At 43.7% G+C, this 27,595-nt stretch overlaps 1 protein-coding gene across 1 annotated transcript in view; it reads right to left on the bottom strand.

Moving 5' to 3' along the window:
- CPSF3 (cleavage and polyadenylation specific factor 3) overlaps window positions 1-27,595 on the bottom strand; it is a 59,429-nt gene that overhangs the window by 4,018 nt on the left and 27,816 nt on the right. The window contains exons 10-17 of the mRNA XM_030198885.1: window positions 19,473-19,619; window positions 18,500-18,652; window positions 8,997-9,105; window positions 5,683-5,781; window positions 5,250-5,344; window positions 3,488-3,575; window positions 2,399-2,468; window positions 506-602 (exon numbers count right to left, since the gene is read on the bottom strand). Of these exons, the coding sequence (XP_030054745.1) occupies window positions 506-602; window positions 2,399-2,468; window positions 3,488-3,575; window positions 5,250-5,344; window positions 5,683-5,781; window positions 8,997-9,105; window positions 18,500-18,652; window positions 19,473-19,619 (858 nt within the window). The remainder of the gene's footprint in view (window positions 1-505; window positions 603-2,398; window positions 2,469-3,487; window positions 3,576-5,249; window positions 5,345-5,682; window positions 5,782-8,996; window positions 9,106-18,499; window positions 18,653-19,472; window positions 19,620-27,595) is intronic.

The raw sequence follows: 27,595 nt of genomic DNA on the forward strand, positions 1-27,595 counted from the left end.
ATCCCTGCTTTAAGACTAGGTCTAAAATACCTCTCCTCTCTTGTTATGTCTGGACCTGCTGCTTCATCAATCATTTATTTCATCTAGAAATTGTATGGGGGTCAATATTCAGCCTGCACTGATAAGTGGCTTGCAATCTGCATCCAGCCACAGGCTGATCTAACCCCGGATATTCAAGGCTGGAGCATGCGTGGCTCCTGACATTGACTATCCGGGTACATCCGCTAACCCAGAAGTTAACCGGACACTGGCCTGCCACATAAAGTTAGGACAGCTGTTTTGCTGTCCTAATCTGATGAGCTTACTTAGGTGGTTAGTGGACTGAATATCACCACTAATCAGATAAGTTGCTCTCTGCCCTAAGTCCACCTCCAGACTTCCCCTAATCTAACTGGTTAGGGGACTGCTGGTTAGCAGTATTAACTGGTTAAGTGCCACTGAATATCTTTCTTTCCTGAGAGAACTTAGACCACACTGTTCACCAAAGACCCTTTATTACACATACCCTTGTGTCCACTGAGAAGTTTGCACTTTTTCCATCCACTGTCACAGTCAGAATAGAGCCATCTTTTGAGGTTACACAGTCTTCTCCAAACATATCCCTGGAAAAGACAAAGCACTGTGAACAATTGTGCTGTTCACATGTAAAAAAAAAAAAAAAAAGATTGAGGGAACTTTTAACATATAGAGCAGCCTAAGCAGTGAGACAGCATCTTACTATTTTATACCTACAGTATTTCTTTGGGTTTCATTCTAAGGTTTCTTTTGTTGCCCTAGGTTAGTATGTTTTAATGCTTTTGGGTATGATATTCAGAGATTTATCCAAATAACCTTTAGATTTACTTGGACAAATTGCTGATTTTAAATTCCAACCCATTCCCCACAAAACGGGCAGTCTTTGGCCAGACAATTCAACATCCAACTAAAATTTATCCAGTTAAATGTGAGAGGGGAAATAGACATTTTGGCAATGAGGCTCAAATTTAACCAGATAGCCATGACGTTAAACTAACCTCATATAATTAACTTGAGAGTATCTGGGCCACTTGAGTCTACCCCATATATTAATACAAGGAGTTGCTCAAGCCCCAACACCAAGACAAGAAAAAGTAACCATGGCTGAGCACATAGGAGCCGGCTCAGCTCTGTGGGTGCTTGAGCACCCCAATATTGAGATACTTCCTTGTATATGTCCAGGAAGGGGTTATTTCCACTGGGCTAAGCACCCCCAATAATTTTGAAAAGTTGGTTCCCATGGCTGAGCACCCTATTCCTCACTCCATCAAAACAGATGGCCAAGCAGATCTCCCGCTCTTAACTAACTGATGCTTACTCACCCAAATGACTTCTATCTCCACTCCAACTCTACAAAGCTGGTTCAAAAGTCCAGCAGGAGCAGGAGAGGCTTTTCCCGCCTCCTGTGGGATTAAAACAGTATATGCTGGTACAGTTTTTGGATGCACTGGCATTTATTCACTGCCCTGTTAGATGTTAGTGACGAGACAAAACAGTAGAGGAGTGCAGTGAATAAATGAATGCTGGTACTGCCGATTATTGCACTAGCACTTTGTATTTAGCCCAGCAGGTGGATTCAAGAGCCTCTCTTCTTGTTGGGCTTCCTGAACACTTCTGGAAGTTCCAATTTGCAGGTTGGAGGGTTTGGTATAGGAGGTTGGTTGCTGCACTGTTTTAATATCAGGGGAGGTTGAGTGGGCTCACTTACCCACTACATTACTTTTATTTTCAGGTTGGGCATTTTGAAAGAGATGATGGCTCACTACATTAAAATATATATATATATATATAAATCTAGGGGGCTGGGAGGGAGGGGGATAAGCAGCTACAGATTTTGCCTAATTTTGTGGTTGGGAGAGGGAATTGGGGTGCTGTTCAGTCTAGCTTTTATGTTTCTAATTTTTCCAATATTCATAAACCTTCTGAGTGGCAAAGCTACCTGGATAATTTTATCTGGGTATCTTTATCCAACCATATTTGGTATAACTTTTCTGCTGACACGTTTTCTGATTATTGATATCTATATTGTTATGCTTGTTCAAAATCCTAGTGTCCTTTTTTTTTGGCATACAGTACAACTGTCTATCCCAAAGCAAGGATGAGCAGACCACATTTATAGCCTTCAAGTGGCACAAAGTATTTTATCATACAATAATGCATTTTCCTCAGTACTGTAAGGTGATCTGCAACATGGGTAAATGCATGTCTGTCCCCGAAGATACAGTACCCCAGCTGCTCTACAGAGAGAATGTGGCTACGACACACACAAAGCGCACTCACTCTCAACCTTCAAGGTCTCATACTATGCACCAGGCATTATGATCCTGTTCTCAGTTTAGTACTCCTTGTCCAAATCTGAATTAACCATACCATATGAACTTACTGAAACATAATCTCCAGTCTCTTAGTGTACACTTCCATATCAACTTCCTTAGGAACACTGTATGAAATGCCTGAAAGAGTAAAAGTCAGTCAGTTAACAAGGCTAAAGTAAATGCATACAAATACCTATAAACTGGTATACATTTCTGCAAAGAACACAGCGAGACATCTTACTCCACATACACGTGCTCAGTGGGGATGCTCATTGAACATCACTGTCTTGCACATTTCTCCATATTTCTTACTCAATTAAAGTTCTCAAACAAAGCTGCAGTTCTTAGCCAAGTACATATAGCATGGTCATACCATGTGCAATGTAGAAGCAACCAAGTTAAGAAGCCAAGCTAAGTACAATCTCGCAGATCACCTTTCACTCCTCAGTGGCAACTGAAATCTTTGCAGCTGGAATGGTAAACTCTGGGTTGTAAACCTTTCTTTAAAATAGTTAACATGTCTGTCAGCAAGGAAGAATATCACAGAAAAGCTTTTCTTTCTTTCAAGGGCTTGAACATTTGTTTTATGTGGATGTGTACTACTTTTTTTTTTAATATAGGTACAAATTTCTTTGTGAACAGCTGGAGAAGAATTAAACAACTTGTGAAGTATAAGGCTGAAAGGAATTCAATGAAAATGCACTTATATATACTGTCATCTACCACATTTGCTTATTTCCGATCTGACGAAGAAGGGCAACCTTCGAAAGCTAATCAAGAAATGTATTAAGTTATGTCCAATAAAAAAGGTATCATCTTATTTTCTTTTCCATGTTTTATTTTGTTTGATTTCTATTGATTACCTTTAAAAGTGGACTAACACGGCTACCACACCTCTCTAATGAGAACTCTGAAACGTATCCCATAGTTTCAAGTCAAACTCATTTATCTAGACAGCAACAAGTTTCGGTAACTGATCTACACATCATTCTTATATATGGTAAAGCTGTACAAAGCACAAATGGAGAGACAGGGATTATAATAAACATTGTCCCCATTCACAGATTTCAGGTCTCTTTCCCAGTTTTAGCAGCTTCTGGTCAGAGTCCACCATATTCCCACTCACAGAAACCAAGCAGTATACACTAGAATTATACCTTTCTGTACTTTGGGGTTTGACTGGGCTTCCAGGATAACTGTTGTCACTGTATCAGCGTACATATCATTGGAAGGATTTGCTACCCACTAGGAAGAAGACAAGATAAACTCTTAGTTGTATACGTGGCTTAACAAGTGAAGGTGCAGCTGTAGAAGTGAAAAGCAAGATTCAACCACCAAAGGAAAATAACCAATTTAGGAGGAAAGTTATCAAGGTACGTTAAAAGGTGTGCTTTTACTGCACCTTGATTTACCACAGCAGTCAGCAACCTGTGGTATAACAAGCCTTCAAGTTGCTGACTACTATGGTAAAGGAATAACCCTGCTTGTGAGTAACCTTGCAAACAGCATTATTCCAGCAGCAACAGGCCTCAAAAGCTGTGCTGCCCCTTTCTTCCCCAATCACTTTCCCCCAATCATTTCCCCTCATCCCAACCCCTAAAGAGGCACCCTCCTCCAAAAAGGCCTACTATTAGTTTCCTTGGAACACTAGTGGTCTTTGGGCAGGAGTGATCCACAGTTGCTCCTGCCCTGGCTGGTACAATTTCTGTATAAGGAAACATGAACTCTAGCGAAAGAAGTGCAAGACTACCTCTAGAGGCACCATTTTGGAGATGGTGCCAGCCAGGGTAGGAGCAACGGGATTGCTCCTGCCTGAAGACCACTAGGCCACTAATGGGAAATGGGGGGGGGGGGGGGGAAGAGGGCACAGCACAGTCCTCTCCAGCCTCTGGCCCTAGAGCACTGGGCCATAGCTTTGAGGCCCAATGCTCTTGGAACAGCTTTTGGCTGAGGTTATTTTACTATGATTTTATACCCATAATGTGACTTGCAGTATGCACACTGCAAGTCACAATATGGTCTTTACATGGTAATAAGCTGCTTTACATGCATTTGCTTGTTTTGCAACTTATTGCTATGTAATCCATGGTGACCTAAATATCACCGTGGCAGAGTAAGACAAGCTGTATTATAGCCCTTTAAGTCCTAAGAAATTAAGAACATAAGAATAGCCATACTGGGTCAGACCAAAGGTCCATCTAGCCCAGTATCCTGTTTCCAACAGTGGCCAAGCCAGGTCACAAGTACCTGGCAGAAACCCAAATAGTGGCAACATTCCATGGTACCAATCCTGGGGCAAGCAGTAGCTTCCCCATGTCTGTCTCAATAGCAGACTATGAACTTTTCCTACAGGAACCTATCCAAACCCTTTTAAAACCCAGATATGTACTGTTACTACATCCAGCGGCAAAGAGTTGGGTTAAGAGGCTAATAATGTGACTTAAGGCCCTAACATGGCTTGATAACCTTTTCCCTAACTTATGAAGTGAAGCACCATTTTCATTCTCCAACTTTCAAACAACTTCTTTATACCAAACCCATTCATCCTGGTGCAGGCTTCTTTCATACCAATATAAAGCAGCACTAGTAATCACAAATCTCTCACAAGTAAGCTGTCTGTTAAAGTGATCTACAGATGCTTCTTTTTTTCATTTCAGTTTAATTTCTGAGGCTCTCCATTGTTTTGGGGAGCATCTGCTCTCCCTCAAGAGCCGTGATGGCTTAATTCGGTTATAGAGCAGAGTGTGGGTAATCACCCCAATTCTGGAGTACATGGGATTCTTTGCAGGTACCATTTCCTTCTGTTGGCACAACACAACTATTCCGAGATGCTAATGTACATGAACTCTCCAAACTACATGGGTCCCTTTTTTTCAGATGTCAGTAATCATTTGGGAACGGATGACTAGTCACACTCACCTCTAGCACTATCATGCCTGGCTCCTGCAGCACAGTGATACTTTTAAAAACCTTTAAGGCCTTCTTCTCCTGTAAGTCTAATTCCTCTACATCACCTATGGAAATTCAAATACAAAGTTACTACAGTATACATTACAAGGAATAACCTGCAACAAGAGAGGCGTCTTACAGGAGCACTGCCAGCCCTGTTTCTCCCAATGCAGCAGATCCATCTCAGCCTACAAACCTTCAATCTTTCATCATTCCTTCAACACCAAAAAATATATACAAAAGTCCAAAATTGTGTGTACACAGAGTCAAACATACACATATACAAATTTCTCCTTGCAAGTTGCTAGTTTTATACCTTTTTCTGGGCTCTCAGGCGGAACTCATGGAGCAACTTGCAACAACAGAGAAAAGGTGCTTTTGAGAGCTGATAAATGACACTCACCAGTCAGTTTCTCAAGCTGGAAGTGTAATAGACTGAAGGGACCAGAGTAAGGAATGGCCTGGGTCTGCGTCACTGTACTCATAGCCAATTCAGTATAACCTGAAAAATGGAAACAGAAGTGAATAGTTTCACTTAAGAGTCAGATTTTAGATTTGATTATCTGCCCTTCCAAACCCATCCTCAATGTGAGTTGTGCTTTAAGGCAGCATTTCTCAACCTCTGCTGTGCACAGTTCCAAAGGGGGAAGGTAGGGAAAAGATCCCAGGTGCTGTCCCTGGAGCAGAACAAGTAAGCAACAAAGAGAAGCACTATGCTATTTGTTTTCTATGTCTCCTAACTCGCAACATGGGCCATGTGTCGGTGGAGTTCTTGCAGACACACTCCTTTGAAAAAGGAAGACCACCAGCAAAGAGAGAAGGCAGCTGTGGGGATTGAGTCTCTGTGGCCCATGCTCTAAGTAGTACAATTGATCCTGCCTGGCCACTGCCCTACAGTGAAGCCAGCTCCTTTTTTGATGGTTCTGCTCCATAGCTATGTTGCTCCCTCTTCATGTAGGCTGAAAGGCAGGGAAGGGAAGAGATGGGAAGGAATGGGAGAACAGAGGTGAGATATGGAGGAAAATGCGGAGAGAGATGGGGGAGGAAAAGAAGTGGTAGAAGAGAGTAATGAGAAGGTGTGAGATGATTAGGAATAAGGAGAGAGATGGGGAAAGGAATGGCAAAAGAAAGGCGAAAGAAAAGTGATTAAGAGTAACAAGAAGGAAATACGTAAACAGCAGGAAGATAGTGAGAAAAGGACAGAATGAGGGAAGAGAGAGAAAAATGGTGGTTGAGGAGAGATGAAATCATTACCCCCCACTCCCAAGCACTAGAAACCCATGGTATGCCGCTGTTGGCTGCTGCTGCCAGAAGAAGAAACTCGAGCTGCTTCAGATAGAAGGAAGTAATATTTTTATATGGTCACACTGTCTAAGCCTGCTGTGAAAGGGGCAATGGACAAAGAGACAGAGCAGTGTGGGCATGAGAAAGACAGGGAAGTGAGAGGCAAAGGGAGGAAAGAGATAGGGAGAACACCTGGGCATTGTTTGCATGGCTGAAAGGAGGAGATGGTCAGGGTACTGGTGTTGGGTTACAGAGAGAAGGGATGGCAGGCAGTGGAGGGAAATCACTGCGTACAGTCTACAGGGGGAAAGAGAGGATACTGGTGTTGGGTGGGAAAGGGGGGGTGGCTATGTTCAGAAGGAAATATTGGTGCTGGACGGGGGTAAAGGGGGTGGAACAGAGTAATCAGATGTAGGGCATGGAGAGAGTGCTGAAGCTGCTGGGCACAGTGTCCAGAGTAATAGAGGAGTTTAGGGAAAGGAATACTGGTGTTGGATAGAGGATGGGGGAGAAAGGGGGTATACTGGTAGTATTTCTGAGGCAGGCATTATATTGGGACTAATGAGCCCTAATTGCTATTGTAGCCTCACATACCTTATAAAAACACTGCTACTGTTTGGTGTTGGCGACAGGGAGCAGAAGGTATTATGTTGGGGCAACAGACACACCTTTCTTAGAAAAAGAGTTGCCATAATCTTTCTTCCTCTTCACGTTATCTTGGCATCTGTCCCTTCTTGTCTCACCCACCTCTGTGTCTCTTTCCCTTTCGGTTTTTCAAAACTATGGTTAAACTTTGATATGCTGCTGGGATCATTGCTTTTATTAGGGGTAGAGCATATTAGCAGAGGTTTGGGGGTACTTGCTACTTAAGAGGTAGAGAAACATTGTTCTAAGGGGCAGGAAAAATGGATCTAGCTAGAGAGAGGCTGTGGTTCATATTCTTTACCTCTAGAAATGTTCTCTTCAAGAAAGAACTGAGTGCAGCTGCAGTGCTCACATTCTCAACACTGCTACCTGCTGTGACCTGACAAATGTCCCCTGTGGTGAAATGGTGAATTTTCTAGCATGCAAATTATAAGAATATCTCATGAAGTGTATTTCTTTAGTTTGGTCAGCAGATGGTGCATGTTTTATGTTTAAAGCTGCTGCAGAGAAACAACTGTTCCTTCTTTAGTTTAACACAAAGAGAAAGTAACCTGCAATGATGTGGACAGCTACTTTTAAAAAAATGTTGTTCTGGGCTCTACTTGGCCCAGGAGCTCAAATTCAGTATGGAAATACTGGATTTTTCACCAGTCTCTGTTTGGAAGTAGAGAGATAAAGACCTCTTTACTAGACCCTGTGAGCAGTTACATTTCCTGTACTTCCCAGGTGCTATCCAGGTAGTGATAAAATGTTTAGATAGTTTTTTTAATTGACCCTTATTCAGTTACCTGTTATTTGCCTGTTATTTTCCATCTGTTTTTATAGTTCACTTTTCAATATTTTTTAATGACGATAAACCTTTTTTAGTTTATTGACTCTGCTTGACTGGACTGACTAGGAATCCTGGTGGTTTGTGTGTTGGGTCTGTGGGACTGTGGCCCCAGTAACCTAGAAATTACCAGGGATAACTTGAGAACAGGACAATTGCCCAGAGGTGGTTGGGACCCAGTAGGTGGGAAAAGGGTGCTAGTGTAGAGCACATGCCCAGGTGCAGGCAGACCTGAGCTGTGCTGGGGACAGACCCTCTAAGTGCCCGTAGGATTAGCCCCAGGTGGGTGGCTAGGCATTTCATGACATCTACAGATGCTGATGTTTCAGGCATACACCAGATGTACATTAGGCATACTGCTCTCAATATAATGCCTCACTGTTGATTAAGATTTGCCCTTCCAACAGAAGGAATTAGCTATAAATTTATCAGGGCAAGTAAAATTCAATCTAGTTGGTTTGAACAATTAGGGTTTAATTCTGTAAACATGGCATCTATGTGGTCCTAGTCTACAAAGGAAAGGAAGGTGCCTACTTTCTTTTATAGAATATTAGTATACTAAGTCAAATATGTGCCTATAATTTAGGTGTGAGCACCACAGAATTGCACTAGCTCAGTGGAGCCACTAGAAACAGCATGCTGTCACCCTAGCACTACAGAAAACAGTGATGTTGCTCACAAGGAAAACAATTCAGAGAAATTATAAAGAAGAAATGAAAAGAAAAGCTTTGAATTTTATACAAGAGTAATATCACTATAATGATAGTCAAAAGAGATGTTCTGGATCTGTCAGGGACTATAATTCAATGAAAAAAAGGCTTCTAACTGGAACATGGTCAATCTCCTGCTTTACTGCTACACAGATTCATCAGTTTCAAACACACCAATGCTTTTTCTCCATTGTTATTAAAAATCTAAGTCCAGACCATAATGAGTAAGGATATTTCTCTTTTACTTACTGGAGAGATCACATGGAGACAGTATGTGATAGTTAAAGTTCCGCTTCACGAGTATTCCTGAAATGCGTTGTCCCTGTTCTGGCTTCTTGTCAGCTAACACGCCCATAACCTATTCCCAAAAACATAATAAAAAGCATGATGCTGAAGTATAACTCACAAAATCATCAAAATAGTTTAATGACATGAAAGCTTCTTTAAAATGGATTAGAATCTGTGAGATACACTAGTGTAGGAAAGAAAACAGAGTGCCCATGTTAGGAGGAACAGCAAGGCCCAGCATTTGAAAATACAGGCAAAAATCACAAAGCAGGAAGGGTCAATGGACTAGCACAGGCTCCAATGCTCAATCAGTAAAGAGAGGGGATAAAACTCTCTTTAGATTATACAGTAAAATGAGAACAGCCAAAGGGGACTCATAAGGGGGAGGATGGCTTTAATAACGAGAGAGAAGAAAAAAGGCGGACATCTTGAACAGATACTTTTGCCCTGTATTTGCACTATATAAGGGTGATGCCTAAATACAGGTACAAAAAGCAAAGGCTAAATGAACTGTGGGTTGAACACATTTGCTGAGAATTCAAGGGACTATCATAATTAAAATTAGTCAAGACCAACCCTCTTAAAGTTACCATTAGAAACTGGAACATTTAAGAAGTTGAAAAAAGACACAGCTATATTGGCTAAGGGGAGGAACAAAGATGAGGTAGAAAACTAGAGCCTTGTAAAAAAAATTTTAAATTTAAATTAGGTTTTATTAAACACAGTCAAAATGAGCAACAAACAAAGCCAACATGACCTAATCAAATATAACACCATACAGCAAAGTACATAATACAAAAACAAGAGGAGAAACACCAAGCAATACAGAAACCTCAAAACTTTTAGTTTGAGTATAGCAAGAACCTTCTGAATCTCAACCCCCCCCCCCATTTCCTACACCAACCCCCCCCCCCCCCCCCGCCCAAAAAAAAAAGTGGGTTCAGGAAATACTCTCCATGCCAGCTGAAAGTTCAAAGGACCCCAGATCTTTTTCCATTTAGGCATACAGTGATGCCTTTTAGCGGTTAACTGCGCCATCAGATAAATATAACTCAGTTTCGCCCTCCAGACAGACATAGAGGATGGCTCAATATGTTTCCAACAAGTAGCTAAAGTTAATTTTGCAGCATTAAGCAGATGATGCGCACCAGCTTCACTTGGGCACCCTTCAGATTCGGGATAGCTCTACTGAACAGGAACATCCCCGGATCCTAAGGCACCAGTGGCCGGTACAGTGATATCTGATATTGGACACTTTTCCAAAAAGCTTTAACCTTAGGGCAAGTCCACCATATATGACCTGGTGTACCTTAGGTCCACACCGAAGAGGCCTGCGGGAACCAGTGTTGGATTCTATCCAGAGTTATCTTGGACATTAGCTGCAATAGCCACAGTAGCAAGCTCAGCATACAAAGCATCCCACAGTCTGAAGGCTCAAATGACACCCCCTAGCTCACTCTCCCACCTCTTACGAAGTTGGAAGGCAGGCTGCAACAACTCATGCACATATCTATACAGAGCTGCCAGTAAATGTCTAGTAAATCTGAATCTTTACATATGTTCTCCAATTCAGTGTATTCCCCAATCAAACGTGGCTTAACATATTTACTCTGTAAAAAATGCATAACTTGACAATAAGTGAAACAATGTTCCTCAGAAAGGTGAAACTCCTGTTGCAATACATCAAAAGCCACAAATCTCTCATCATAATCCACAAATTGTCCCAGGTGTACCAGTCCTCTAATTTCTCAAGTCTTGTACACCCCAGAAGTAAGCCCAGTGGGAAACAGAGGAGTGTTGTGTTGTAAAGGAGTATAGCGGGATACAAAGAAATCCTTATGAGCCCCCAGGGAATTCCATATCCTCAGCGTATGAGGAGTAGCTGGGCTAAGAAGAGAGTCATCCAGCAATCTACTCCGTCTACGTAGCCTCATAAGGAAAGGAATCCTGGTGCCCCTTTGCACGCCCCTTTAGGGGCAACACTTCGGAGCTTGATTTACCTTGAGTCCGCTGGACAATCTTGTCAGCACCAGACAGCGTGCCTCAGGTTGCGATTGTTGGTAGACAACAGCTTGGAGAGAGGCAGCAGGATTCCCTGATGGAATCAGTCCTTTGAAGTGGGAAGTCATTTATACTGCTGTCTCAGAGCTCGATTTCCCTTGAGCCCACTGGTCGCTGACGTCAGCACCAGACAGCGTGCCTCAGGTTGCAATTGTTAGTAGATGACAGCATGGAGAGAGGCAGCAAGACTCGCTGATGGAAGCAGTCCTTTGAAGTGAGAAGCTGTTTATACTGCTGCCTCGGAGCTTGATTTCCCTTGAGCCTGCTGGGCACTGATGTCAGCACCTGACAGCATGCCTCAGACTGCGATTGTATACGATATATTGTATGATAGCGACATTACAAGTACTATATATAACTCATCTATACATGAAACTTTTATAAGGCCATTTCAAGAGATTTTAGAACCAAACACACCCAACCTCTGTCAACACACATTCAGTTGACATGAAGAAACCCCTTCTCTGGTGGTTCGATGGCATCAACCTCACAATAAGGGGGTATTGCCATCCAACCATTCCAATCACAAATCTGACTACAAATGCAGCAATGATGTGGAGGAGGTAGTAAAGTGGTAATACTAGTGGATGTGTTGAGAGTAAGAATCTGAAAAGCTTGGATGGTCCGAATTGTAGTGATTTGTGAAAGCATGTATTGTGGACCATGTGGCTGCCTTGCAGATAGGATGAGCAGAAGCACAATGACAATATGGCCCGCAGTTGCCATAGATCAAGGGTTGTGAGCTGTAAGTCATAACAGAAGGCGATAGTCAGCAATCCATTAGGACAGAGTTTTCTTAGAAACTGGAGTTTGATCGTTTCTTGTATCATCAGATCTGAAGAACTGAGAGAGAGAGAGAGACTGTGTGCTTGTTGTTCTTTTAGATTGTGCAACTGTTCCTATGTTGGAGACTAGAAGGGAAAGGGACTTGATATACTGCCTTTCTGTGGTTTTTGCAACTACACTCAAAGCGGTTTACATAGTATATACAGATACTTTATTTGTACCTGGGGCAATAGAGGGTTAAGTGAATTACCCAGAGTCACAGGGAGCTGCAGTGGGAATCGAACCCAGTTCCCCAGGATCAAAGTCCATTGTACTACTAGATGGTTCTGAACTCTTCCTTGTAAACACTTCAACTCACCACCACAGCCAAAAATTTTCAGATCGCCCTTTATGCTTTTTGTCGCATATTACTAACAACTTTATTAAGAGCGACTTATAGCTTGGGAGTCACTACTTGTATGGCTGAAGTATCCAGCTGTACATGAAGAACACCTGGTTCAGGTATGCAACTTTATTTTCTCCATGGACAGGCTCCCTCCCTCCCAACCCTGAGTTAAACTGTGCTCAAGTATGAACTGATGAGAATTCCAGCACATGCATTTAAGTCTTCACTGCTTGTTATCCTCTCCGATTCGGCGCCATCGCCCAGTGACATAACCACTTGTTTGGCTGAAATATCCAGCAGATAATGGAGAACACCCATTACAGCTATGCAACTCTATTTTCCTCAGCTATGTCCCACATTTCTGATGCAACTTCCTATGAGCAGGACGATGTCGAGGAAATGCTCTGCTGGCCAGAGAAAGGCAACTTTCTGCACTGTCTCTGCCGCAACTCGCTGCAGTGAGTGCAGAACCGGTGAGGAGCTGGAGAGACACCCTGGAACAAGGGAGGAGGAGGAAGAGAGAGACAGACAGACATACAAACACACACACACACACACACTGGGGAGTTTGAAGGACAGAAAGGGGGATTCCAGCTGATATTATTACAAATTGGTGCTAATTGTTCAAAACAAAAGATTATTTTAATTCAGGGTTGTTGCAATTTTTTATGAAAGTTTGTTTGAGCATGTTGTAAGGCAACTCCTGTATATTCAGTAGCTCTGCAATGGTATTGTCCATACTGTATATTTTATTTGTCAAATGGTCACCAATAAAAATTGCTTATACTAAAAAAAAAAGTGCCAGTCAACAGACACCAAGGAGAGAGAGACACCCCCCCCCCCCTGCCCCACACACACACCTTAGACCAAGGAGGGAGGGGTAGGTTCTCTTGGTCCAGGGTGCAAGAGAGAAAGACAGACAGACACCCTGGACCAAAGAGGGAGGGGGAAATACACATACTCTGGACCAAGGAGGAAGGGAGGGAGAAAATGAAGAAATGACAGACTATAACGGGAGAGATTAAGGTGGGGTTCGGGTAGAAGGAAAGAGAAAGTGGACCTGGGGAGGGGACAGGGAGACAGAAAAGAGATGCTGGACAGGGGCACAGAGGGGCGATGCTGGATACAAAGGGAGGGATAGCGACACAGAGAAGGATGCTGGACAGAGTAAGATAAGGACATAAAGAAGATATATTGAACATGGGGGTGAGATAGGGACAGGGACACAGAGGGGAGACACTGGCTAGGACAAGTAGGGACACAGAGGAAAGATGGATAATTGAAACAGAGAAGAAATTTCAAAAGGACAGGAAAACCTGGAAAGAGTTTTAAAAAAAAAACAGAGAAAAGCAGGAGACAATGAGAATAAAGCAATGCACTGATAAGAAAGATGGAAAATAATTTTTTGTTTGTTTCTGAAGTTATTAATTATAATGTCAGTTTTGGATAATTGCATTTCAATTTCTATTACTGTGACAGGTTTGCTTTTTGCAGAGTTTGTTTACTGGACCTCTTAAAGGATGTCTCTTCCCTCCCCCCCACCCTCCACACTCCACCGTCTTGGTAGAGATGATGTTATAGGGGGCCCATCTCAGTTTTTCTACCTGGGGCCCATTCAGTCCTAGCTACACCACTGAAATAATGAAAATATTACTGAAGGAAACAATGATGTGATACATCTTGAAGCAGCAATAATGGGATCCTAGGCAGCAGTGATTCAGAAAGAAAAGATCTTACCAAACAAACTTGATGGAATTTTTTATGAGGTGAACACTGCAGTAGAATGGAGGGGACACTGATTTTGAGGGGGGGGGGGCATGCGTTGGATGTGGTCTATGTGGAATTGGCCTTTGACAGTGTTCCAAACGGGGGGGGGGGGTTGGCCTTTGACAGTGTTCCAAACAGAAAAAGCTTTAAGCAAACTAGCCAGTCAGCATGAAAAGAAAAATGATAAACCATGGAAGAAGCTGGTTAAATAACAGAACTCAAAAAAAACAGAGGAAAAAGTGCCAGTCAATGGGCCTCTGATATTTAAGTGGCAGTACAGACCATCCAGGGGAGCAGTTTAGTAGGGGAAGGGTCATCATCTACCCTGTTCTCCTTACTGCTGTTAACTTTGGGGGGGGGGGGGGGGGGGGGGGGAGGATCCAGCCAATATTATCACAAATTGGTGCTAATTATTCAAAACAAAAGATATGTAATTCTGCATTGTTGCAATTTTTTTAAATGAAAGTCTGTTCATGCATATTGCAAGGCAACTCTTGTATACACAGTAGCTCTGCAATGGTATTATCCACGGTACAGTTGCTTTATGTTCCTCAAAAATTGCTTATATTAAAAAAAAAAAGTGCCAGTCAATGGATGACAAAAAAATAAATCTGCAACAAAGTAGACGCAAAATGCCAGGACAGAGAAAACCAAAGATCATAAATCACTTGGGACAAGAATAACTAACTACCAGTTGCCAACAGGAAAGAGTCCTGGTGGTCATTATCCCTGCTAATCTCAAGGTAGCCAGTCAATTTAAGAAAGCAGTTGGGAAGGTTAGGCATATAATTGGATGCATAAGGGAAGGTATCACTAGTAGAAAGAGGGAAGTAATGTTAACTCTGTACAGCTCTTTATGTAGATTCTGGTTTGAATTCTGTGACTAGTTCTAAAGACCATATCTACAAAAAGACATTGATGAGATAATTTTTTTTTTTGTTACATTTGTACCCCGCGCTTTCCCATTCATGGCAGGCTCAATGTGGCTTACATGGGGCAATGGAGGATTAAGTGACTTGCCCAGAGTCACAAGGAGCTGCCTGTGCCTGAAGTGGGAATCGAACTCAGTTCCTCAGTTCCCCAGGACCAAAGTCCACCACCCTAACCACTAGGCCACTCCTCCACTTTAAGGAGCGTAGTCTCTGATTTCAGTCTTACATTAAGAAACTTAAAGAAGCTAAATATGCACTCTTTAGAATCTGTCTTGGGAGATTCTAGTTTTCAGGATATCTATAACGACTATTCACAACACAGATCTGCAAGCAGATCTATCAAACATATAAACGGCAAGTGATCGTACTCACTTGCAAATGCGCAGTACAGACTTCCCTCTCTGTCCCGCCCTCGCGTCAAGACGTCATGATGTCAGAGGGTGGAACAGAGAGGAAAACGGAGTCGAATTGCTGGATGCCGCCTGGAAAGGAACATCGAGCGAAACAACCTCCACCCTCCCCCCCATCCCCGCTCCCCTCCGTATCGGGCCCCCTGCACTGACCTGACAGCGCCTCTCACCTCCATGAGGAAGCGCTGCAGGCAGCAGCAGAGCGATCTGCTGCTGCCTGCAGCAGTGACGTAGCCAGACCTGACATTTTGGGTGGGCCCAGAGTTAATATGAGTGGGCACTATGTATATAAGTATGAGTAGTGTTTCTTAGAATACTACAAAATAATGCCTTAGAATGCATTTGATCATGAATTTCTAAGTAGTCTGCCCAACAGCTGCCCTGCATCAACATAAATCACATAGATACTTAATAGAAAAAAAACAATATTTTTATATAGTTACATTATCCCGTATCTTAAACTTGACCAGACACAAGTCTACTATAATGGCAAACACCTCAACATATGACAAGATATCCACTATCCATCCTGTAGCTAGGCAATAGCCCTACTCTACCCCCACCCCTCCCTGTAGCCCAACATCAGCCCTGTCCTAAGCCCCACCCCCCCCCCCCCCCCCCCCCCGTCTTGCATCTCCCCTGCCCTTCCTAATCTCATCCCACCCCACCTTAAAGCACACTAGCATTAAATCTAAAACATTTTGTATTTTAATGTCCTGCGCATGGCAGAGCCCACCTCCACCCAGAAACCCACCTACATTAATGCAAACTTTTTTTTTTAAATCCTGGGCTCTGCAGTACCCAGGCCCAGGTTAAAATAATTTTTTTAACGTTTTTGTATTTAATGTTGGTGGGTTTCTAGGTGGGGATAGGCTCTGCAGTGCCCAGGTTACAATTAAAAAAAAGAGACCATCCACACCAACATGAAATCTACAACCTTTTTTAAAATTTTATTTTAACCTGGGCACTGAGCCTATCCCCACCCTGAAACCTACCAGCAGTCCAGCATTACACATAATAAAAATTAAAACATTTGTTTTTACCTGGGCTTGAATGTTGGTTTCTCAAATGACCGTAGTTATTCACGTGGAGCAGAGCACTGCAGACTGGGCTGGATCCTGTACCTGGCCCTTTTTGTGGCAACGAGGGAGGGCAAAAGTAAAAAACGGATACAGCGGGATCCTTGGGATCTTCCCAGGCTTTTACACCGTCCCGCGGGGGAATGCTGAGGCCCGTCTGAGGCTGAAGTGACACAGTATCGTGCTACTCTCACCGGTGCCTGCTGCCCTGTCCCCCACGCGCCCCACTTGTTGATGATCTCAGATTATGTGCCTAATAGGTTATAAAATATTACATTCCTTTAGATTGTAAGCTCCTTTGAGCAGGGACTGTCCTTCTTTGTTAAACTGTACAGCGCTGCGTAACCCTAGTAGCGTTCTAGAAATGTTAAGTAGTAGTAGTAGTATGTTCCCAGGCAGGATAAAAATGGGTGTGGGCTTCCAATTTTATATAAATCATTTTTTATATCCCTATGTTAGATACAATTACTGTATCTCCATTGGAAGCGGTTTGCTATACTGTACAAGTTCTTTTCCCAGCAAATTGGGGGGACATTGTGTTAACACCAATTCCTAAAAATTCCAGAGGGAATTTACAAGTAATGAGTAATTATCATCCTGTTGCAATTATCCCATTGTTTATGAAAATTACAGAGGGTTATGTTACCAAGTTGATGGAAAGTTACCTGGATAGATACAGTGTTTTGCATCCATCACAGTCTGGTTTTCAAAAGTTATAAGACCAAGATGGTGGTGGGTTCTATTACTGCACAAGAAAAATCTCTGCTAAGCCAAGGTCAGAATTTAATTGTTATTCGCCCCCAAACAGGTCAGTGCTTCCACCCAAGCTGCCCCCATCGAGAGACTAAGTCAAATATCCCACAATCATCGGTTGAGACACCGCCAGTCCAGGAGGCGTTGCGCCCAATAGAAGAAGGGCTCTCACTTCCCCTTCTGCTTGCGAGGCATCAGGTAAGCAAAAAACAGCGCAGTAAGGCAAAAAGACTAAGCAAGTCCAACTTTACAATCGCGGAAGACTCAGCTTGTGCCATCTTGACTTTTCTCTCTTGCTCCGACGGAGAGGCCATCTGCACCGTTAGCCCCTGCAGCTGAGATCCTCAATAATCCATTGAGGGTGTGAGCTGAGGAACCATTGAAGATTGGGGCAGTCCCAAGTGACACAGCATCGTGCTACTCTCGCCGGTGCCTGCTGCCCTGTCCCCCCCCGTGCCCCCCCCCCCCCCGCGGCGTGAATGCGACTCGGGCCCGGTCTCTTCCAACTGTGCTTGTGTTCCGCTGCCAGTACGGAGCTCCTCCTAGGATCCAACCCAGATTTGGGACGGGTCCTAGGAGGAGCTCAGTGCTGGCAGTGGTACACAGGCACAGTTGGAAGAGACCGGGCCCGACGAGTCGCATTCACGCCGCGGGGGAGGGGCAAAGCAGCAGGCACCGGTGAGAGTAGCTGCAGAGTGCAGACAAACCACTATGGCAGCAGCGGCATTAGCAGCGAGTAACTCCACTACCGACTTGTGATCCGGACCCGAGCACTGCAAGAAAACAAGGTAGGCCTTAACGCTCCAGGCTTGTGGAGCTGAACTAAAAAGCTGTGCTTAACCGGCGCCTAGAAGATCGGTGCCAATTGGTGGATCAGAGAAACTGGGTGGGCCTAGACCGAGATTGGGTGGGCCTGGGCCCACCCAAGCCCACCCGTAGCTACGCCCCTGGCCTGCAGCACTTTCACACGGAGGTGAGAGGTGCTGTCAGGTCAGTGCAGGGGGCCCGGCACGGAGGGGGGAGGGAGCGGCAGCGACGAGGGTAGCTGGAAATCTCACCCATTTTTACGGGCTTAACGGCTAGTCTATACTTAAATGATACAAAGCTGCTGTGAACACAGATGTCTCACTCACATCAGTGAAGAAGTCTCCAGACCTGATGTAAGCAAGAAAGTTTCTTATGAATAAAACACAAACTAAAGATATTAAGAGAAAGACAGGCCAAAAACAGACCGAATACTAACACATATAATTGACAATCACCAAACAAGGGAAAAGCGTTACTCTTGTACCTTAGCCAGTTTTTCTCCCCTGAAGTTTAAGGTAACAGCTTCAGTGTTCCTTGGATTATGCACTTCTATATGGACCTCGTCATTATCTTCGTATTCTCGAATCACTGCTGCTTTCAGCCGAGCCATCTCATTCTGCTCCCCGTGCACCAGTATCTGTGAAGGCAAGGCATAATTAGAGGTTGGTGCACTTGCACTCTGATCCTCTCTCATTCCATCTTTTTTTCTTGCCACAGTTTTAAAACATGATAAAAATATTAAGTTCAACTTTAAAATAATGATGGTTGATGACCTCACTGTAACACAGGGGCATGCAACATGTGGCCCACCATTGAATTTCATGTGGTCTGCGAGACCAAGGGAAGTATACACAGAAAACAGCCTGCACAGATGTTATTAACCAGAGTTTTGTTGTCAGTGGAACTGCTGAAGGATACAACAATGGGATAAGACTTTATTTGACAGTTTTAACAACTATTTGGAAAGACAAAAGTATAAGGTAAACAGTCCATTCTGGTAATAATTTATGTTTAGTCAGTCACCACACTGAGTTTTGTTGACAGTGTTATTTGGTGCATTTATTAATTTTCTGTGCACGGCCCACAAGGGATAATACAGATATCCATGCTGCCCTCTATGTATAAAAGTTGACCACTCCTGCTCGAAGATGTAACCAACCTATAAATGCACACATTTTTTCACACACATTCTTTCAGTGATAGCTCTTGTGAGCCTCATGTTGTGTCCTGAAGTCTCAGTTATGGCCTGGTGGACTATGAATTTCAGTAGGCTGGGTGCTCAGATCCAGAACAGAAAGCTCATATACTCCTGGAGCCTCCTTGGCTTAGATTAGCATAGGGGAACAAATCTCACAGGGAAGCTTTCACTACAACCCAGAACCTGCTGGGGAAATCACAGCATTCAGTGTGATCATGCAGAGAGGGGAAGGCAGGACAAGCAAAACCTGGAAACTTACCACATGTGGTGGTTTTAAGGCACGAATGAACTCGCTGGTTTGTTGGTAATCTGTGTGAGCAGAGAAAGAAATATAATCCACAGACATCTTCAGTGGCAGCTTCTGGCCAGACATGGTGGTGATCTCCTCAGGTTCTGACATGATGTGCTACCGGTAGAAAAGATAAGAGAAAATGAATACCAGAAAAGGTCCTACAGTGAATGATCACTTCTTAGAGGGGAGGCATGACAACCTGACAGGTACAAGATTCATGCTAAGATTACAGAGGAACAAAACATGCAGACTCGGCAAGAATAGAAAAGTTTATTTATTTATTGCATTTGTATCCCACATTTTCTCACCTCTTTGCAGGCTCAATGTGGCTTACAATACATCATGAATAATGAGAATACATGAGAAAGTATACAATTAGTAATAACAGAAGGATTTTGGGTAACATGATAATGATAAAACATGATCATATTTTAGCAAGCAATCATAGTAAGAAATATTTAAGAATTATATAAGAGTTATATAGAAAATGTGCATTTAGTAGTAGCGAAAAACATGGTAATGGTTTGGCAAGCAAATATTGTAAGGGCAGTTCTGGGTATGTGTACAGGAGTTCATATTTGTTGTTCCTTGTTGTATGCCTTGTTGAAGAGATGGGTCTTCAGTAAACTTTGGAAGTTAGCTTGTTCGTAGGTCGTTTTTATGTTTCGTGGCAGCGCATTCCAGAATTGTGCGCTCAGGTAGGAAAAGGTAGACGCATGCGTTAGTTTGTATTTAATACCTTTACAATTTGGGAAGTGAAGATTAAGGAATGTACGGGATGATTTTTTAGCATTCCTGGGTGGTAAGTCTATCAGGTCTGACATGTTGTGCTACCCTCTTACAGTTTTGTGTCTTGCTCTGGTGACTCCTCTTATCCATACTTAGAGAGTCTGCCAGAGATACACCACTACCCATGACATCAAATCCGTCTTCATAGGGCCTAAGTTTTACTTGCGGAGCAATAGCAGAACCCATTAACCCTTTGGAATCTAAGTGCTTCTGACAACTGCTGAGAATGGTCTGGATCAAGGAGGTTTAATGACGGGAGAAGGCATGACGTCTGTAGAAATCTCTGTGCATATGATAGCTGCTTGTTATGCAAAATGGAGTCTGTACTCTGTAACCTCTGACTGAAGCAGAGCTTGGCTGTTTTATTGGGAGGTTGTGTGATAACAATAGCAGCCTGCCAGGGAACACTGATAACAAATGGAGACATCAGCAGAATACCAGAAAGGTGAAGATGGACATGACAGACTCTAGGGGCAAAGTGCAGCTTAAAGATAAGAGCATTTACTACTACTACTATAAATAATTTCTATAGCGCTACCAGTCGTACACAGCGCTTCACAATTGACCATGAAGAAAAGACAGTCCCTGCTCAAAAGAGCTTACAATCTAAATCAGGACAGACAGACAGGACCAATAAGGATAAGGGTAGGACAGACAGAAGGACACATAGGGAAAGGGACTATTGAAGAGAGGAAGACAAGATAAAGGTTACGAGCAAGTGACAAGTTAGGAGTCAAAAGCAGCATCAAAGAGGTAGGCCTTTAGCCTGGATTTGAAGGCGGCCAGGGATGGAGCTAGACGTAATAGCTCAGGAAGCCCATTCCAGGCATAAGGTGCGGCGAGACAAAAGGAACGGAGTCGGAGTTAGCGATGGAGGAGGAGAAGGGTGTAATTAGGAGAGATTTGCCTAGTGAACGGAGTTCCTGGGAAGGAATGTAAGGAGCGATGAGGGTGGAGAGGTAGTGAGGAGCTGCAGAGTGAATGCACTTATAAGTCAATAAGAGGAGCTTGAATTTTATACGGAAACGGATAGGGAGCAAGTGAAGTGACTTCAGGAGAGGGAGCATTTCTGAAGGAATGAAACTGAGAAAGTAAACAAACAAGAAAAAGGGGTAATTAACTGCAGATTCAACAGAAACTAGGAAAGTTGGGAGGGAGTCAACAGACGTAGACCTTTGCATATAAGCAGTTAGAAGTGAAAGAAAAAACAATGTTTAAAAACAGAGTTAAAGAAAGAGAAGTTGGGGACTTTAGTAAAGCCAATCAGCAACTTGCTGTATTTTGCTTTAGTTCCCCTCACAGGAAAGAAGAGACCCAATTGCTTGTTACAGAATATATGTTTTATGAAATTGCAATGTAATTCGCTTTATCTGATTAGTGTCTAAAATAAAAGCTTTTTTTAAAAAAAAGAAATTTCTTTTACAAATTGATTCAGAATATATCTTTTCCTGTGATAACAGAACAAATAAGATTTAATGCATAAAAGAGTGAAACCATGGAGAAGCACCCCCTGAAGTTTTAGCCAGTACAGCCTTCCACTGATTATCCTTCCCAGGGATTTGGAAAGGGGGTGGGGGGGGGGGGGGGGGGGTTAAACACATCAAAAAGCTGAAGCCGTTCCCCTAGCAGCCGCCATCTTCGTATGTCCAAAACAAACTATCAGCTGTTGCATCCACATTGTTGTTGTGCATTGTTTTATCTTGGTTATATTTAGAAACATGTTGGCTTTGTGCAGCATAGGGATGTACACAGAGGAACTACATATGGGAAGCTTTCAAATAAATAGAAAAGCTGTCAGAGAGCATGTGGAGCAGTGAAAGGTTTCCAGGAGGAAGGGGGTTGTGTGTGTGAGACAATGAGCAGAGTAACGGACAGAGAGGAAGAAACTTGCTGGTCAATATTCAGCACATACCACAAGAGATTTAACCGGGCATGAGTCTTTCCTGCCCTGTTAAATCGCTTTGCATCGGTCGGTTGGAGTCTAATCCTGGGATAGACAGAGGCACCCAGGTCATGGATTGCTGCTGTTGCTGTCTTTTTGAGATGAAAAAAAAAAAAAAGAAAGAAAGGCATATAGCATAGCACTGAAATCCACAATACAGCCTTGCAAATAATAAAGGGGGCTTGCCACAATTGACTTTTAAAGAGTACAAGAATGCTACAGGATAGCAGGAGAGTCCAGGAGACTAGCCACAGCGTTAAAAACATCTAAAGGCATTAAAAAAAAAAAGGGAATATACGTAAAAAGTCAACGTCTCAACGATTGGGGAACAAAAAAGTGAACTTTTAAAGGTTTACTAAGAGGATCCAGGAGAATCCAGCAGATCCTGCAGTATCCGTTTACCTTCTGCTGCTCTGAAGCGCTGACAAAAACATTAACTCCCCCCCCTTTACAGACCCCTCAAAATCTCCCCAAATCCCTCCACTCCCCTTACATTCCCCCCCCCCCCCCCCCCCCCACGATCCCCTCCTAACAGAGAAAAAATGCAAAAACTAGGTGGTTTAATAAAACAATATAAACCTCACAAGTTTGCTATTGTTTTCAGTAGCGATTGCTATTGTTTTGGACATAGTAAAAACATAGTAACATAGTAGATGACAGCAGAAAAAGACCTGCACGGTCCATCCAGTCTGCCCAAGAAGATAAATTCCTATGTGCTACTTTTTTTTATTTGTACTGTCCTCTTCAGTGCAAAGACCGTATAAGTCTGGCCAGCCCTATCCCCGCCTCCCAACCACCGGCTCTGGCACAGACTGTATAAGTCTGCCCAGCACTATCCCTGCCACCCACCACCGGCTCTGGCACAGACTGTATAAGTCTGCCCAGCACTATCCCCGCCGCCCAACCTCCAGCCCCGGCACAGACCGTATGTCTGCCCAGCACTAGTCCCGCCTCCCAACCACCAGCCCCAGCACAGACCGTATATGTCTGCCCACACTAGCCCCGCCTCCCAACCACCAGCTCTGCCACCCATTCTAGGCTAAGCTCCTGAGGATTCCTTTCTTCTGCACAGGATTCCTTTATGTTTATCCCACGCATGTTTGAATTCCGTTACCGTTTTCATCTCCACCACCTCCCGCGGGAGGGCATTCCAAGCATCCACCACCCTCTCCGTGAAAAAATACTTCCTGACATTCTTCTTGAGTCTGCCCCCCTTCAATCTCATTTCATGCCCTCTCGTTCTACCGCCTTCCCATCTCCGGAAAAGGTTCGTTTGCGGATTAATACCTTTCAAATATTTGAACGTCTGTATCATATCACCCCTGTTCCTCCTTTCCTCCAGGGTATACATGTTCAGGTCCGCAAGTCTCTCCTCATACGTCTTGTAACGCAAATCCCATACCATCCTCGTAGCTTTTCTTTGCACCGCTTCAATTCTTTTTACATCCTTAGCAAGATAAGGCCTCCAAAACTGAACACAATACTCCAGGTGGGGCCTCACAACGACTTGTACAGGGGCATCAACACCTCTTTTCTTCTGCTGGTCACACCTCTCTCTATACAGCCTAGTAACCTTCTAGCTACGGCCACCGCCTTGTCACACTGTTTCATCGCCTTCAGATCCTCAGATACTATCACCCCAAGATCCCTCTCCCCATCCGTACCTAGCAGACATACGCCTCTCTCGGACAAACCAATATTGTGGCAAGTTTTGCCCACTGGCTTCAGCCCAGATAGGCTCATTCCATCTCCTGTCATTAAACCTCCTTGGTCTGAATGCATATGATGAAATGCTCAGCTCTTAGGCATCCAAGGGTTAACAAGACCCAGCTCTGGCATGACATTCTAACACTAGAGAGCTGCTAAAAACACCCCATGCATGCATTCACATCGAGCTGTTCTCACAAAGTCTGGTGAACATGAAATTACATGAACATATTCAGTCACTTTTTAAGAAGTGAAAATCCTACAGTTAAACTGATCTGAGTTTTAGGCACTGAAATACCTATCACATGTACCGCATTAAAAATGTCATGGATCTGGCTGGTCCTGCACCTCATGCAGCAGTGCTTTTTACTGGGGCATGGAGGACTCGAGTCTGATGCTCCTGCCTGAAGGCTGTTGAAGTTCAGGTGTTGTTTTTGCTGATCAAAGAGAGTACTTAGTCTCAGAGGAGATGCCTAGCCCTTGGAACCAATGAGAAATTTACTATTGGCATGTATGTCACTTATATTGGAGTGGAGTTATAAAGAATCTGGGTTCAGGGAAAGGGGGAAAGAGGAGAATGTCATCTTAAAATTGACTGCCTCAAGTAGTTGATCCTATTGGTCCCTGAGGGCTGTACTGCCCTCCACTATTTATCATTGTCTGGTGGGTTACAGCCATTAGAATGGCATCCACATTGGGGAAATGGAACAAGGTATCCAGGTCTTTAAGCAGAAGGCGGCAGAACTTAGCGAGAATCTTCCCCTCACAAGGAGGTTATCCAATGAATCTCATTCTGCCAGGATGATATGGTGAACCATCTGATGGAGAGGAAAGGACTCAAGGGCATCTGGAGCCCCTTCAAGACTGAATCTCCATTGGACTTTTCCTCAGTTGTTGCCTCCACAATACGAAGCTATGCGCTGACTTTTGCAATAAGGGAAGCCACGAAAAAAGATGGATGAATAAAGAGTCATCTTTCCCCACAGAGACCTCCCCATCCTCAACACCAAGGCTATCTAACGGACTGCATGGCTCCTCCTCATCCTCCCTCAGTGCCCTGGTTAAAAAGAGGTCAGGGAACTTGAATCCTCTAGCCAAGTGCCTCCAATTTTGGCCATCTTGTGCTTCTTCTGGGGTAGATCTCCAAATGATGACAGTCCTAAGGTTCCTCAAATCTCAGAGCTTACTGCTAATTCCTCCCTGGGTTTCTTCAAGGCTTTTTAAAACTGGTGCATAATGAGCACAAATTCTGGAGAAAACAGAGGGAGAGCATCTGTACCCAAAAGCTCAAGACCCAATAGTGTGAGAGGAGAAACTTAGGGACCTGCAGATGCTCACTGCCCCCTTCTCTTCCAGGGAGCCGTAACTGCTCAGAGAAAACTGAGCAAACAGTGGAACAGCAACAACTGTGACCTGTGAGATGGTTCGGATCCTGTTCAACCAAGAGAGAAGTGACCCCTACACTTTGAAAGCTCCACAGCGATCTGGCTCGACCGGGAAGGACAAACCACAACCTGAATCCCTAGGAGCCCACAACAACTGAATCTTGCTGCACCATTTCAGCCACTACCATCTGCTGGAGACAGAGAATACTGGCAGGTAGCTTAGCTGCACATACCACTCCTTATGCCAGTTATGTCATCATTGGAAAATTTTGGCTTTTTCCATCACCATCATTTGCTGGTAGAGGACAAAACATGCTTACCTAGACTGGTCTACCAGGATAAGGGAAAGGGGAATGGGACCTGATATTCCGCCTGTGTGTTGGGTTTTGGTTTTTTTTTTTTGCAACTACACTCAAAGCGGTTTACATGGTATATACAGATACTTTTTTATACATGGGACATGGAGGGTTAAGTGAGTTGCCCAGAGTCACAAGAAGCTGCAGTGGGAATCGAACACAGTTCTCCAGGATCAAAGTCCACCACACTAACCACTAGGCTACTCTTCACAAATTCAAGATTTTCTAGCTCCATTGGATAAAACGAATGAGCCCACAATGTCCCTCATTCTACTACTTTAACGTCTAAACTTAAGCGCCATTTGTGCCCTACACTTCTAGAATACTAGCATGTACACATGTAAATACTAGTTGGGTACTAAGCATCATTCTATAACAGACGTGCAATTTGCTTAGTGTGTACATGCGAGGGGCACACACATGGGGCACAGACAGGCTCCCACTTAGACACATAACTTACAGAATACTGTAAGTTATGTGCTAAAGCGCTGCATATAGGCATGTGCATTTACGCATGCTACTGACATGGCACAAGTGGACACACCTAATTGTAGGCACATAGGTGCTGATTTACACTAGCATTCTATAACAGAATCTGGGTGCTCAAATGCAGTTATAGAATTCACACTCCTAGACATCTAACTTTAGCACCCAGTTATAAAATTTCCCCCTTTACTCTTGGTATGAAAATTCACCAAAATGCAGTAACTGTTGAATAACCCCTGGCAGAAGTTAGCGCAAATTTGGACTTCTTGTGACATCATCAGGTGGAACAGCTGGATGAAGACGGAGATCCGGCCCGGTCAGTGAATAATCCCTCCGTCTAGAGCAGGGGTAGGCAACTCCGGTCCTCGAGAGCTGCAGGCAGGTCAGGTTTTCAGGATATCCACAATGAATATGCAGGAGACAATTTCCAAGCACTGCCTCCATGGTATGCAAATCTATCTCCTGCATATTCATTGTGGATATCCTGAAAACCTGACCTGCCTGCGACTCTCGAAGACCGGAGTTGCCTACCCCTGGTCTACAGCATTCACCTCACTGGAAAGCAGTAAAATCGAACACGTGCTGTTCCTGCTCTTGTCCCCTCTGGAGCTATGCCAGCAAAAAAAGAAGCAACATGAGTCCTGCACGCTAGCACGAACAGCCAACATTTGTGGCCTCCACCACATGCGAGGTGTCTCTCATGCGGTGCCATCAGATTCAAGTGAGTGCCGCAGATGATGACTCCCCATGTTACTGTTCGGACGATGCTGCCTCTACCACAAAAGCAGACCATAAAGAATGGGAACTTGAACTTAAAAGCAAGTTTCAAGGGGTGAGAGGGAAGATCAAGGAGGAAGTGGCTTTAGAGCTTCACACCACTATGAAAACTCTGCAAAAAGATCATGAGGACCTTTTGAATACAAGATCTGGAACAAGTCCAAGAAGCAAAATATGTGCATTCCAGATACAGAAGAATATTGGGATTCTACTCAGTTGGTTCAAAGCTCTACAGGATGGTGACTGAGGGGGTACAGGTTCTGGAGAGACCACTAAAGTGGTTTGAGTGGACAGAGTGCTGGGGTCTAAGAAGGGAGAGTTACCCAAAGACACTGTGGTATGCTTTCACAATTTTAAGGATAAGGAGCTCTTCCTTAGAAGAGCTAAAGAAAGGGGACAGATTGTGTGGCAAGAACACTAAGTGAAGATATTTCAAGATTGGTCACCTATCACGCTGCAGTGGCAACAAGTATTTCAGGAAGTGCTGGGGCATTAAGACAGCATAATTTCTGGTACAAATGGCTTCTCCCATTTGGCCTCTTAGTTACTGTACATGAGGATAATACACGCATTACCACCATAGAAGAAGCATAACTCTGCTGCAAAAGGCAGGCATAGAGAACCCACTGGTGAATTTGAAGTGGTGAT

Source organism: Microcaecilia unicolor, chromosome 3, assembly GCF_901765095.1.
Source record: "Microcaecilia unicolor chromosome 3, aMicUni1.1, whole genome shotgun sequence".
In the NCBI taxonomy this organism is placed as follows: domain Eukaryota; kingdom Metazoa; phylum Chordata; class Amphibia; order Gymnophiona; family Siphonopidae; genus Microcaecilia; species Microcaecilia unicolor.